Raw genomic sequence first — 15,011 nt, 5'->3', positions numbered from 1 at the left:
CAAGCTATAAAACTAGAAACAAGATGGTTTATGTTCCTTCCCGGGCTAAGCTATAAACCAAAAATTATTTTCAGTTTTTTAGAAAATGAGCCTTTCAATCATTACAAACTGTGAGATTTAGGCTCCTGTTTTTTTCTCACCAGGTTTGTGGTCTCAAGAGTTACAGCAGATATTTCACTGGTGCTCAGCAGTGTAATATATCCTGATCTTCAGTCTTTTAGAATAATATTCAAGGACAATGTATTTACATGTTTTGTACGTGTAAAAATGTTCATTGTACGTTACATTTGACTTCAAAAAGTCTCCTGTTAGGGTATGTTTACTCTATACTTTTACTTAAGACTATAAAGTTATAACAGAAAGCTTGCATTACAAACTGGGGAGATTTGTAACATCCCACCTGGTAACTGTGGGTGCTTACTAGACAGGGAGGAGTAAACTAAAGATGTAGTAGGAATGTATTTATTTGTCAATATATTTGTGTTGAAAATCAGAAGCTCTAACAATGTGAACAGATTTAAACCTCATATAGATAGTAGTTTGCTAATGGCTTATCTCAAAGGTTTGATTTTGACAACTGAAAAACTAGTCAAATCAAGTATATAACCTCCTTAAAACCTTGGTTAAAAACGTATTTAAGAAGTATTGGGAAACCATTTTTTAAGACAAATAGTGCATTAGGCTTCTTTTTTTAGCTGATTTGGTTTAAGAAACACTGACTGGTTAAATTAGTTCATATTTTGATAACATCTTCTTACCCTTGAGCCACTTAACATGGCTTGAGGTCCTGTTTTTCCATCAAATCCTCCAGCCATCTGGGATCCCAGACCCTGCAGGTGAAGCAGACACCCTTTGGTTCAGGTTCACTGTGTTTAATCAGCATGTATTTGCCATTCATCAGTATGGAGAATAGGTGCAAATTAAAAACAAATCTGGATACAAATGATATGCAACAAAACAAAAAAAGGATGGCTAAATGAATTGAAATGGAACCAGTATAAGTACAAGTACATGAAGCGAGTGCTAGGACAATGAAGGTGATTCAGTTTTTCAAGGTACAACGTTATTATTGGTCTTCTTGTGCATTAATGTGGTTCCATGTGTATTATCTGCTCTGTCACACAGCTATATTAAATTGTACAAAACTGTTATGACTGACATTATGTGAGGATGAGTAAGAATGACTACTCTACAAAGGATTTTAAAGTCTTTTGTTATGTGTTTCTAAGCAGTATTCCTGGTCAACAATGCGCCTCCTGAGGTCATTTGTCTTGTGTTTGCTCTTCCTGTGCATGTTAGCACATGCATGTATGTGTGTTTGCAACTTGTGAGAGCACTCAATGCACAACTCACTCCTGGGTGCGTTGGATGTCCTGGAGGTCCTGGTTCACCGGGTTGACCTGGTACACCAGGCTCTCCATCATAACCCGGAGGGCCCCGCAGTCCCTAGAGAGTAGAGAGAGAGAGATGCTGATTAATTTGTTTGAAAACCATTTCCTAACTACGCTCAGTCTGACACTGATTCATTATTTTGTGGCTGTGAAAACACTTGGTGTGAAACACTTTTTATTGGGGTTTTAAAGACGGAAATATAGATTGATCAATCAATCAGTGTAGCGTAGATACTTTGCTCTGGCCGAGATGTCCAGTGGAACCTGTCGTTCCCTTTTGATTCAAATGATGCAGCTTAATTTCTGTGTGTTTATGAACCAATAGCTGTAAAGTGCAGTAGGAAAACCATTGGTTATGTACTAATAAATCACCCTCACAATGCTGCCCTCGCTGGATTGTAACTCCACCAAGAGGGGCACATTCATTCATCAACCTGCTACATTTTTGCTTGCGAAGCACATTATACATCAACCTGCCACATTACATTATATTTTGACTGTTAGTCTCTTGCCCTTGAACCTAAAAAAAAACAATATATATATATATATATACATTTATATACTGCAGTGTTTTCTTCTATGTTGACCACTTTGGCTAGTTTGACAGAATAGGGAGTAATAAGGCGGATTCTCATGACCTCAGCAAGAAAAAAGTAAAGCTGTCATGTGAATGCGATTCTTCAGAGCATAGAGTGAGCTTGCAATGGATTATGAAGAACTATTATGTATTTAAAACAGTTTAGTTTATTTAAAAAGTATTAATTTAAATAGACAAAAACTTACACAGAGAGACTAAAACACAAGTTCAAGGCTGAGCCCCCTTCTTATTGCATACTGTAACCCATGAAATATTGCTATGGTTTATAACATTGTGTACTGCCAAATAGCCTCTAAAAACCTCAGATTAAATATAACACATTGTGACATTTGCATTCATCTTTGATATGTCTAACATTAAGCGAGATGAGGTCAGAGGATCACTATTTGATCACCCTACTACTGACAATGTGTGGAACTGTGGTGCATGCAACATGTTAAAGATCAGCTTTTTGTCTGTGGAGACTTATGGATGAGACATACAGGCCTTCCTTTGTGTCCACGAGATCCTCTGTCTCCTGGAGAGCCGGGAGGTCCCTGTTGTGATAAACAAAATTAACCAATAAAGATCTGAGAGTGATAGTATTGCAGTCGCATAGATATGTCACAGGGGTGCTTAATAAAATGTCACAGTGACTCAGAGGACTTCTGCAGAAGTCCTTTTAAGGTGAAGTTATGCAGGAGGTAGCTGTCCTCTTGTGCCATCTAGTGTCAGTTCAGGTAGCTCAACATTCACACAACAGCAGCTTCCAAAAAAAGATTTTTAGACAATGCCACGAGTAAAAAACAACAACCAAGATGCTCACCATGGGTCCAGGGCGCCCTCTAATACCAGTCACCTGCAGGGATATCATCAAACACATAGTTAAAACCTGTACTTAAATTGTGCCTTTTTTGACTGATATTGCAGGCCTTTTTTAAACGGTTTATAACAAACACTCACGAATGGGACATCTCCGGGTTCTCCCTTCTGACCCTGAATAAACAGATAGAGGACAAACCGGTTCGAACTCATACTCTTTAATGGTGATAATATCAGCAAACATATGATAAAGTAGTAACTGCCAACATAACAAAACTTTGGCCTACCCTATAGATCCTCCCCTCGCCTCCTATTGAGGAAAAAGCATAAAAGATCATTAGTTATTCATCCTGCCATAACTGCACCGTGAGTGTGTGAGGAAGCACTTCTACAGAGATTCATTTGTTATCATTACGCAGGTCAGTCAAGGTAAACAAAGGGAAAATAGTCAATTAACACAATCAGCCTGATGCTACTCATTCTTAGCCTGTCGATGTGCAACTGCTTGGTGACGGCAGGCATTTGTTCATTGTTTCTGACAGATAAATAGATAGATGGCAACAAAGAGACCTGACAAAACATATTCCATGTGATGATTCCATTAATGTTATTGACTCTGAATGTGCATCTTGTTTTCTCCTCTCTTTTTGCATTAAAACATGTGTGTATGAAGCCTTTTGATCAAATGATTGTGCCTCCACCTACAACATAAAGTAGCGAATTCAAAAATATTTTTTTAATTCTCAACCCTGCAAATAACCACAGAGGGCATCTGCTCACTCACCATGAGGATTCTGGTTGTCGTTGGATGAATCAGTCTGGCAAACAGGGCAGCACTCGCCCTCTGGGATGACCATCTTCTCGCAGTTAGTCAGCTCATCGCACTGGATTTCATCGCAGAGGACCTGACCATTGTCACAAACGCAGATCCGACATGGCTCTGGCTTCCAGATGTCCCTGTTAGTGTACACCTGACCGTCCGCCGTGCAGCTCACGTCATCTCCTGGAACACACAGAGGTGAACAGATGCTCTTAGTTTGTCAGTTAAATTAAAAGCAAAAGCAACACGTGGTCTGTGATTTTCTAAGCCTTTGTTAATACACTAAAACACACGTGGTCTTTATTATGATGCCTGTAGGACATTTACCAAGACTGCAGACAAGACAACAACTAAAAAAAAAGGATGTGTCAACATATAGACACAATATTATTAGAGAAGATATAAGATCACAAGGAAGAATCCACGTGTTCTTGAACAATTCAACCAGCTAAACAGACCATCCTCTAGTTCCTCTTTTTTCTGTTTAGGGTCACAGGGACTGAGACCTGTCCCAGTATGCACTGCACAAAAGTAAATGTAAAAGTTCACTCTCAAACTTTTGAGAAAGCCTCAACACAAACACAGAGAGCACCTTCTTTCTATGAGGCAACAGGATGAACCACTAAGCCACCATGCTGCCTGAAATTCATTTATTCCTCCTTGGAGCAGCTGCCTCAGGGGGAGTATTTGCTCAGTTACTACCCTGTTTGATAACACTGCAGGGTATTATAACTGGCACTGAAATCACAATACATTTTAAATGCTCAAAAAGCCAAAAGCTCAGGTTTGAGGTACTTCATGTATGTTGTTCAGTTAACTTTACAGTGTACTGTGGATTTTTCTCCATATTTTGCACACACTGTCAGAGAAAAGTCTGGAAAACCTTTGTTGTAGTGAAGTCTCCAGCCGTTAGACATGAGATCATTTCCTCCTGAGGCAGCGTCTCAAAAACTTGACTCATTTTCAAAAGAGAAAACCTGAAGCCACCTGTGAGTCAACTGCTGAATGAGGACTTTTGCATGTGTACTGTGTAGATATGCAACACATTATGTTACACTAGAAAATTATCAACACTTAGATACACAATTATGCACTCAACAATGCTGAAAGTATTATTAAAGTATAAATAGCAAAATTCCTCTCCTACAGAATAAATGATCATGAAATAAGATGTAGAAGGAGGCTCCAGGCCTGCTGTGGGTTGTGCCTGGCTTTACCAGGACACATCTGAGCCCACTTCTGTCATGCCTTCAGAGACAAGGCCCTGAATCCTTCACCTGTCCCTGATATAAACAGCAGATGGCAGCTCTGAGCTTCAGACTGCAGGTAAGTCAGGTTAGCCAGCTACAGAACAAAGAGTTGCACATAGGATGCCTCACTATTGATAAATGTCCATATAATGATTAATAATTTTGCATTATCCTATTATATTATGACTAGGGTGTAAGAATATAAACTCAAATCTTTATATTCTGCATGGTTCAAGATTTCATTCAAAGAGCTGCAGCGATTTCATTCCAAGAGATACAGCGTGTTTTAACATGGTTCAATCCCATATTTACATTTGTGTTAGACAAGCTGGGGCAGGAAGTTGTAAATAATACTTGGCAGTTGTTTACATTTCATTTGTGAGCCAGATGAAAAGAGCTTTCTGCAAGAGAACAATTCTGACTGCCAGCTAAGTTATCAAAATACTAAATTCACTCAAAAGTCAACTGTGAAAAGGAACAGACAATCCACTGCATCTATATAGTGCCTTTCTAGTGTACCAACTACTCAAAGCACTTAACGTGCCAACATTCACCCATTCATACACAGATGGAAGAGGCTGCCATGCAAGTACCAGCCTGTTCATCAGGACCAGTTAGAGGTCGCTCTCTATGTAGAAGCCAGGAGTTTTCCTACTCCTAGACACCCGCTTTAGCTACTGAGCCTCGCCACTCTAAACTTCACAATAAACTTTAAAATGTTTAGGCAATGATCAAAATCAGTTTATTGGCCAAGTATGTTGAAACAAATTGCTTTTCAGTAGCTCTCAGTACAGTTCTACACACTGCCTATAGGACAGTTGTACAGTTTTTTTTTTTAAACTAGAGTCATGAGAGAGAGAGCATGCTGTGTTTGGTAGCAACAAAAAATACACTGTGTCAGACAGTAAAGCACCCTCGACCACAAACTGAATCCATTAATATCTTTAAATATTATAATAAATAACTTTAAAGATTGATTATGAACAATTATTCCTATTTTAACAATGTGGGCCATAAATATAAATACTGTTCCTAGATCTAATATTCAGTGTTGAAGTGGAGGGCCCCTATGTAAAATCTGATAAAACAGATAACATACATCAAAAACCGTTCAAAGAAAGATAAACTGACTGGTGTGAGTGATGAATTGCATTTAAACTTGTCTTAACAAGACCTCTGAAATACCTCAAATTAAAGGAAACTTGCGGCTTGAATGCTGTACAGACGAACCATAATCAGACCCTTTTTAAGCTCATTACATTCAATCTCAAAGGTGAGTAGCTGCGATTTGGGTAATACCTCAGACAATGGCATGTTAGACACACATGTATTTCCCCCTATGATTGTATTTTTATTTAAAATTTTCCACCATTTTCTACCAGTTTTGTTTACTCCTGAGTGGAAGAATGCTACACATGTAAGCAAGTGTAAATCTATGTCTATCTCTTGCAATAAAGTATAAAAAAGAAGACTCAAATCATTGTGAAAAATGCTCATAATGATAAAAATGAAAACAGCATTTCTGTTTAAACTTCATTAGGATATTTTACACATTGTTTTGCAACTTGTCCATCTTAGAAAAGTGTGCATTTATTGAATTTTAAAGCATTCTGGGATCATCATTTGGCTCACATTACCATACTGTACATGTTAACACACAGTCACATTAACCCACACAGAAGGCCACAACTGTAAAGGACCCTTTGACATAAGACAGCAGTCGCACTTTAACATAGACTCTTTATCTCCATGCGTCCCCCAGCCAGCTGTGTTGGCTGAGCTTGCAGCTTCTATCTGTGTATATTTTAGATAATCAACACTCCAACCATTGCAAATACAAGCTCACAGGTGAACTTTCTCAGACATCCTTGTTCTGTCAGCTGCGAGGTATTAAAACATACATTAAACACGTAACATATTTCAGCAATTACATTTCCTGCCTTTTAACAGTCAGTAACATCCCACTGCAAGTTGTGGGCTTTCAAATGAAAACCAGTACTCCATGGAACACAAGAGTGCATTTCTCTTCATTTGTAGAGACGCTTGGAATCACTTTAGCCATGAATCTTCATTTTTGGAAAGCAAACCAACAATCTGTGTATCTTTTTTTGTGTTTCACAAGAACACGCTTAGCTGTTCCCTTAGAAAAATGCTTTTGTATTTATCATGACTGACTGGATCTGAATTCTTCTTAATATGTCCTCAAATGTGCTGCATTATCTCTTCTCTGAATCGCTGTCAAGTAAGTATTTTCTTTACAGGCACCAAACTGTGTGTAACTTCAGTCCCTTTGACTGCTGGTGGTGTGACTTGAAAAGGTCATACCACCAGGGATGTCTGGCCGAGCCGCTGGCCACATTGCTGGAGAGCGATTTTTCCTGTTGGGTTTTGAAAGATTTCAAATACTGCATGTTGGGAGAGTTTGAAATTCACTGGAAGAGAAGTGTGGTTTTTCAGAGCAGTCTTGAAAAAAAAAAAACACCACAAGCCTCGAGGAGGAGGAGGCGGAGGAGAGGGACGATCACTTTTTCCCCTCCTTTCAGCTAATTCATTGCAGGTTCCACACTTTTCCACAGACACCGTAAAAGCAGTTTAATTGTGACAACGGTGAAAAGGCATGCTCCCTTCCGACCGTGACTGCTTGATCTGGATTTTCCACTAGTCAGCTAAGAGGGTAGACGGTTTCCTCTCCTGGTTTAAAACATGGTGTCTGGAGCTCTTCAACATGACTCATGTGTCTACCCTCTGCCTATCATTTAATACAATTCACCAGACATCAGCCAGATAACAAAGCCAGAAAGCCAACATCCTCGCTCTGAAGTCATGGCACACATCCAAACCATGAGGTTCAACCTGGGAAACCTGCTTTTGCTTTGCCATAAATGTGATGTAGTTTATGGATTTTCCTTTGCTAATATGGAAATACTCATAACACATCGTCTTTGGGGAGAATCTATTGCAGCCACAAGTCGAGGGCTTAGAAAATGACCTTATGGAAACAATGAGTCACATAAATCTGGAATTCTCATTTCCTTTAAGAAACCAAAAAAAAAGATGAGTGGATCCAAGTGCCGGCCCCAAACTGATGGCCCCAATCTTCAGAAAAGATAATGCCCACTGGATGATGAGTTTATAAAGCCATGTCTGACGTCTGTTTCCATTCGTGTTCCAAACAAGTTCTTCCTAGCTGTGAGTAACTTGCCCTAACTGACACGGTTAATACCGTGAGGACCACAGCCTGATTCCTAGTCCAGATGCAGATGAGTTACAGCTGCTGAGGGGTGGCTCTGCAGCAGCTGCACTTTCCTGCTCTAAAACCCTCAGTGTCAAGGCCAAACATAAATCTTCCCCTCTGTAAAAGACCTTCAGCTCAACGTGTGATTGGTCCACTGATGAAGCAGTCCATAAAAAGCAGCTTTTCCACAAACATCAGTCAAGGCGTTTGCATTATTAGCCCCAAGCCTGAGTTGCTATGGGTCAAAAACATGTCAACACAGTGTTTTGCTTCACGTAACTCTCAAACCTTTTCTGTTTTTTTATTGACTGGCACAAAGATTTTAATGTGTACAAAAAGCAGCCTGTCTGTTTAATATTCTGAAGCATGCAGGATTTGCTGTATTATGTTGACAGGGCTTGAAATCTGAAATAACGCTCCAGTTTGAACATGCTCCTCACCTTGGCTTCCACAAACAAAGCTCAGTATCTCGAGGGAGGGGTAGGAAGCTTGGGCCAGGAAAGTTGAAAATGAATAAGGAGCTTGCTGATTACATGTCTAGGCTTTTCCATCAACAGGCCCCGTCTCCAATGGGTCTTCCTCTAAAGAGGCAACCACAGTTAGGAGTCGTTCCCATCCCATGTTCCCTGGGAGGATTGTGGTCTCACTAAATTACACACCCCCCCTCCTCCTCCTTTATCTATTTGGCTGACTGACTCCTTGCTTTCTGTTGCCTTGAATTTGATTCATCTCCATCTTATAACTGCATGTTTCAACCGGTTATCAGCATTTTAATATAGAACCTACAAAATAACCTTTTCTGAGTTCAATAAAACAGCTGTGAGTGGCAAAAACAAGCTTTCACATGATGGATTATGCATTTGGCCACATATTCTCAAGCATTATTTACTGCCATTGCCATGAAATATTCTGACATCAATAACTGAAAAAGATCTGTGCTTACAGTTGTACCAATCAAACGGGTTCTGTGTTTTCACACCATATGGAAACCCCAATTTACAGCATGTGCGTGTACTCATTTTGAGCTAAATATGCTGCATGACAGATGGTGTGCTCTAAAAATGAATAATTTGCTGTAATTAGAAAATTAGAAAACACAAGCTGTTGAAATGAAAATGTAAGCAACTAAACAGTGAATGTTCTTCACCACAAATATCAAAGGCTGGACCCTCTTTGACCTGGTCTGAGGCTCGCACCAAGGTCAGGGTCAAAGTTCAACACCGGGGCAATCATTTTCTGGTCAGGCATAGAATGTACTCCGTGTAAACTTCATGTAAAAACCTGTGTGCTGCAGAGACACGTATTCATGTGGATTACTCCTCTGGTCTTTCTTTGTCCTAAACTCAACACTCTGGCTTTATGTTTGATACTGTTCAGGTTACTCGGTGACTGCATAAGTTCTTTATGTTGGTTTGGTTTTTGGTTTTATGCATCAAATATGTTGCAGACACATGACTGTAGAAGGCACTGCTGTTCAGTAATTATCATATACTTTACAGTTCTTTATCATAACAAATGTTGAATGTAAGCACTTATGTTTAAACAGCATGAACCCTCTTCATGTACTACTTATTAAACCTTAAACAACTACATGAAAGTACACTTTCTGCAATTCAGCAGTTACATCTCACTGTAAAATCACTCCCACACAAACACAGTAACTTTACATTAAAGCCAAAGTAAAAGATAAAAAGATGATTTTTTTAAAAACGAAGTTATATCCTGCAATTAAGGATACAGCGTTCAAATTGACATAGGATATAACTGTGGAAAATTTCTTTTTTCCTTGTATAGTGTGAATGCGCCTCTGAGCACAGAACAAAGCACCAAAATGACTGTTTAACTTTACCAGGTGGTGCTGTTTGATTTGAAATCACATCTTACACAAAGTCCTGGTAAACTGTCAAACATGTGGTTCTCATATCCTCTGGAGCTAGCTCCAATGCACATTGATCAAGCTAAATAACACACATTGGCACAGTTTACTGAACGCGAACAATGTGCAGCACAACCGGTCTAACCTTTACTTTATGAAATGTAGATAACAGACAAGACACAGTGTATGTACTTGCAATAATGCACATTAAACTACGGATTCGGTCAGTACAGACGGCCAGGACAATAAACATTTCCTGTTGATGCTATGAATGTACAGGGCAAGTTGGTGTTAGTGTAAAAGCAGAAAATTCTCTATGTACATAATTAGTGCAACACACACAATCGTCATGTAATGTCAACTGACACATTTGTAACATTCTAATAAACTTTTTTAATGTGTTAATATCAGTTAACAGTACATTTGGCCAGTCCGTGTAAAGCAGATTTGAAGCAAAGGAAAATGTGTGATGTCTAAAATTCCAGTTTACCAGAGCAGAGTGTTAACATATACAAGGGGTCAGAGCACCCTGGTGTTTTACATCAACTGAGCACATAGCCAGATGTGAAAGAATAAACTGTGGATCCTGTACGCTGACGGACTCGCAGGAAAGTTGTTTCCAGCACATTATGCTCTTGCTGCGTGACAAAAACACAGAGAAATGCAATGAAGTGTTTCAGGCCTTTGTCTCTAAAAAACAAAGAGAAGCAAATATAACATCTGGAGATGTGACTTAAGACAATATGGTCACCCTTAGCAAGATTCTGTACAGGAATATAGAGTGAAATGATACGAGCACTATTATGGCTGGACACACATCATCTGCATTCTTAGCTTTGTTCCACAACTACAACTTGTGAATTCATTCACAAACAACTTTGGGGGAAAAATTGACGATTATCAAGACTAAAATGATAAAAACATATATTTTTGTCTTTCTACAGACTTGAAAGAACGTACGATTTTGCACCGACCAGCTTTGATGAACTGGTACTGTAATATGTGTTAGCTCTGTTTCAACATGGATTAGTGTCACTGTAACATGTAATGAGGCAACAAAACCACTTTCTCTACCACAGAGATGTTTTCGATTTTTAGAAAATCCACCATATTGCGTTAGAAACCGAAATGTTTCTGTTGTGAGGACTGAGGTTTTAATGCTTATATTATTTTAATGACACACCCTTGTACCATGTAATGTAACTTTATTGCTTGGTGTCAGTGTGGTGCAAGATGTTAAATAGAAAGTTTAGCTCAGGTACCCCTGAAGGTATAGCCATGTAGATCATTTAAATTATCTCCAAAGGTTTTTTTCAGAAGAATGAAATAAACAGTGTCCAAATTACTCTTGATAATGCACAGACCTCACTGTCGACACTTTTCAAGTGAGCGACTTTCCACCAAAGAAATAGCCTCTATGAAACTTGTTGACATTGTGCTCTGCAGATTATCCTGAGTAATGGGGACACTGTTTTCGGAAAGAACATTTTCTTGAGACATTATTTGATGCTTTGAGCACAAACAAACTTCATTTGATATCATTTTATCAGCCTCGTGGCAGCAATCTCAGTGACTGATTTTTTCATAACCTCAGCACAAAGTCTGAAATGAAAGTGCACGGCTGGATACTTCAAGTGGTAATGAGAACAGTTTAAAGCTTTAAAATGCATGTCCTACACTGCTAACCACACTGTCTGCAGCTCACATCAGTGCTTAACATATCTGATTGCCTTTTCAAGTGCAGACGAGGTGCAGGTAGAAAATGTATCTCCCTCTTTGTCTTTGTCTTTCTACATTTCACTTTGAATATGTGAGTACAGGAACATATTCACATGTGGTTGCATTAACAAAATGTCTTGTTAACCAACATTTCCCCATGGCTTTCTGCAAACTCTTTCCCTAAATCAATACAGCAGCAACATCGCATTCATCGGACAACATATCATTCACGAAGTCGCAGCTCAGCCCACAGAAATGTAACAAATGCACAAACACAATCGACTCTACACGAAGTATGAGTGCAGCACGTGGTCCCAACTTTTCTGAAACATTTCTAACAATCTAAACGCTGACTTGCAAAATTCAAATGATGAAATACACATGTTCATCCATTATCATTCTTCCAGTGGGGGAGGATTTTGAGTTGTTTTATGAGGTGTCCTGTAGTAGTGGTGAGGAGCAACCCTAAAGGCAAGAGAGACTTATTGCATCCACATTTTGTCTGACCTCAGAGCTACAGCAGTTTAAGGATGTTGCATCCTCTCCTCAAAACCAAATGGCTGCCGGAGGCTACTTTTTAAATCCCACTTCTTCTTCTGCATTAGTCTGTGTTTTCTCATATCCCCGTCAAGCTCTCCAATCTCCTTTTTTTTCTCCTTATCCCTATCAAAGCACACAGCCTCCTTTTGGACTTTTCCTGCACACTCCTCTGTTTTCCCCTCTTTCTGCTCTGTTCTTTTTCATTTATTTTCCTACTGTGCCTATTTTTAAGAGTGTACTTCTCTTCTCTTACTTTCTTTCCCTCTTGCTCTTTTTGTCTCTGTCTCCATTTTGTTGTTCTACAAGCTCAGAGAAATGCTGCAACTGCTGGGTCACGACGCCAGCATACACTGTATCAAGAGTGCAGCCCCTCAGGCAAGGGATGCTTTTGGTAAATATTTATATGTTCAACTGGACTGCATAGCGTGAGGTCACAAGCTTGACATTATTTATATTTTCATTAGATTGTGAGTTTTAGCTGATGCTCAACATCCAGAATGTCCTATAATGTAAAACCAAATAAGTTAAAATGTCAACATTGACTACATTATGAGCAATTAGTACCACCAACTCCCCTTAAACAAGCATAAAACAGGTCTTAATCATCATTTACGGTCTGCACACATTGTCCCCTATGTTATCATTAATTTACGAGCACACTAATAAATCTTTTAATACTTACTTATTGCATTAACATTTCACTTTAACCTTTATAAGTTTAAGGGGTTATAAGATACAAGTAGTAGAAGTAGTTAGGGGACTGATTGTACCAACTAAAGTTATTCAATGCAGAAAATTGCATCACGAGCTGTCCAAAACATTGCTGGAAGATTCTTGTTTAGTTATGTGACATGGTTGTATTTACAGAGATGCAATTTTACAAATGGGTTACAGTCCTGAAACTCAAACACAAAGCCAATGTTATGGAGAGGCTTTTGGAAGCGGAGACCGAATCTGTAAAGAAAACAGTGTCTGAGCAGATGGTTTAGGCAAAAAATTCCTCAAAACATTATGAGATATGCTTGATTTGGCATTAGCCCAGTATCATCTCTGAAATGGAAACCATGACTTAATTCCAGGTGAACTACATCAACTAGTTACTCAGCCAATTCCCGGAGAGATCTATTATTACTTTGCAGTAGTCAAGTCTGCTGAGCTTCACTAAAAACATAGAGGGATAACAGCTTGGGTAGTTTCCAGTGATTGATCTGTACAGGACAAACCATCCTTATTTAAAGATATACAGTGTTGTGGTTCTGCTGGCCAGTAGCTAGTGTTAACTGACCACAAAGAAGAGCCTGAGAGGGGCGCGACCCTGTGAGACCCCTTACTGTGGTGACATCAGTCAGGATGAAGCCCCAGGGGACACACAGAATTTATTACTTTCTCTTTATAGATAAATGGAGCCCTTGAAGTTTACTGCAGCCTGCATTTTTGTATATGCTGGAGACAGGCACAGACAGAGAGAGGTGATGGGGTCAGAAGGTCACTGTTATGATTAATTTTATGTTAGCAAGGTCACTGAGAAATAGTAGGCACATGGATCTCTTTTGAAAAGGTTAAATCTGAAGCAGAAACAGTGTCCACCACAGAGACTACTTACAACATGTCCCGCTAAGTACAAATCCTGGTCACAATCCTTGAATAACCAATTAAAGTGAAAAGTAAATTATGTTTTTATGAAATATTCTTAAATACTGACATTAATATCCATTAAATCCTCTATAAAGCTCTAAAACTCACCAGAATAACTCTACAATAGGCAACTGTGTATACAAGAAAGACAAGGAGTACACATTTTTGAACATTTTTGTACTTGTAAGGACTGTTTTACATGTAATTACATGTATTTATTTCAGAGTTTTGGCCATTTTGTGAACTATGCTGTTACTGATGAAAGATTACACTACCACTAGCAGCTGTATGGTCATTAAGTTAGTTAGCTAAAGCTGCGTCAGGCAGTGTTACAGTGTCATCAGATCACTGCAATGACAGTGGTGAATGAAATACTATCATACCTATAAGCAAAGATGTCCAAAACTACAAATATAACGTCACTAAATATAAAAAAATAAAAAACACAACACAACACAGGTATAAAAGTAACCCTCAGCAGTCAGCACTTGACATCCTGGTTACTAACCTATCCAGTCTACAATTACATAAGGAGCTGCTGTTTAGGATCAAGTTATACATCCTGCAATTGCAAGAATGTAACATTCAGGAGGACCTAATGCCAAAAATGGAATATAATATCAATGGAGATATTTTCATTTGTGTATAATAACCTGACAATAAGAATTCTGATTTTGTTACTTTAGAATAAGTTGTTTCTACAGAGGGAGCGGGTCCTCTTCTACAGAGGCCGCTATGTTTCTACAGTAGCCCTCAAAGGACAAACCAAACCACGGCATAACATTTGCCTTTCGTGTTTCACATTTTTGAAACAGAGCAGGCGTGAAGAAGGGGGTTAGTAATTTATACACCCCTCTAGATCCCCCATAAATCCTACACACTGGTCCTTTAAGTTTTAATTCATCACTTATTTACTAATTCACTAATTGTGAGTAACTTGACATGATTTTAATCAGATGTCCTGATGCAGCTGCATGTAATGTAGGTGTGCTTGCACATAAATGTCTTCCCCAAAGCAACTTTTTTAAATAAGTTGTGAAAAAACAGCCTTAATAACAGAGTCTGACATTATTCTGTGACTTTGAAATCAAATGATAAAATTCAATGCATGTTTTGTGAAGGAAATGCTCTCTCTCTCTCTCTCTC

The 15,011-nt window shown here is 38.9% G+C and overlaps 1 protein-coding gene across 1 annotated transcript in view; it reads right to left on the bottom strand.

Moving 5' to 3' along the window:
* col5a2a (collagen, type V, alpha 2a) overlaps positions 1-15,011 on the bottom strand; it is a 38,871-nt gene that overhangs the window by 16,839 nt on the left and 7,021 nt on the right. The window contains exons 2-8 of the mRNA XM_035677064.1: positions 3,575-3,793; positions 3,078-3,100; positions 2,932-2,964; positions 2,795-2,827; positions 2,472-2,525; positions 1,354-1,446; positions 759-830 (exon numbers count right to left, since the gene is read on the bottom strand). Of these exons, the coding sequence (XP_035532957.1) occupies positions 759-830; positions 1,354-1,446; positions 2,472-2,525; positions 2,795-2,827; positions 2,932-2,964; positions 3,078-3,100; positions 3,575-3,793 (527 nt within the window). The remainder of the gene's footprint in view (positions 1-758; positions 831-1,353; positions 1,447-2,471; positions 2,526-2,794; positions 2,828-2,931; positions 2,965-3,077; positions 3,101-3,574; positions 3,794-15,011) is intronic.

The sequence above is a fragment of the Morone saxatilis genome, unplaced genomic scaffold (genome assembly GCF_004916995.1).
Source record: "Morone saxatilis isolate NCDOM2014 unplaced genomic scaffold, NCSU_SB_2.0 Contig5, whole genome shotgun sequence".
Taxonomy (NCBI): Eukaryota; Metazoa; Chordata; class Actinopteri; family Moronidae; genus Morone; species Morone saxatilis.
Note: the sequence above shows the minus strand (reverse complement) of the source record. Positions and strands in the feature narration are given on the sequence as shown.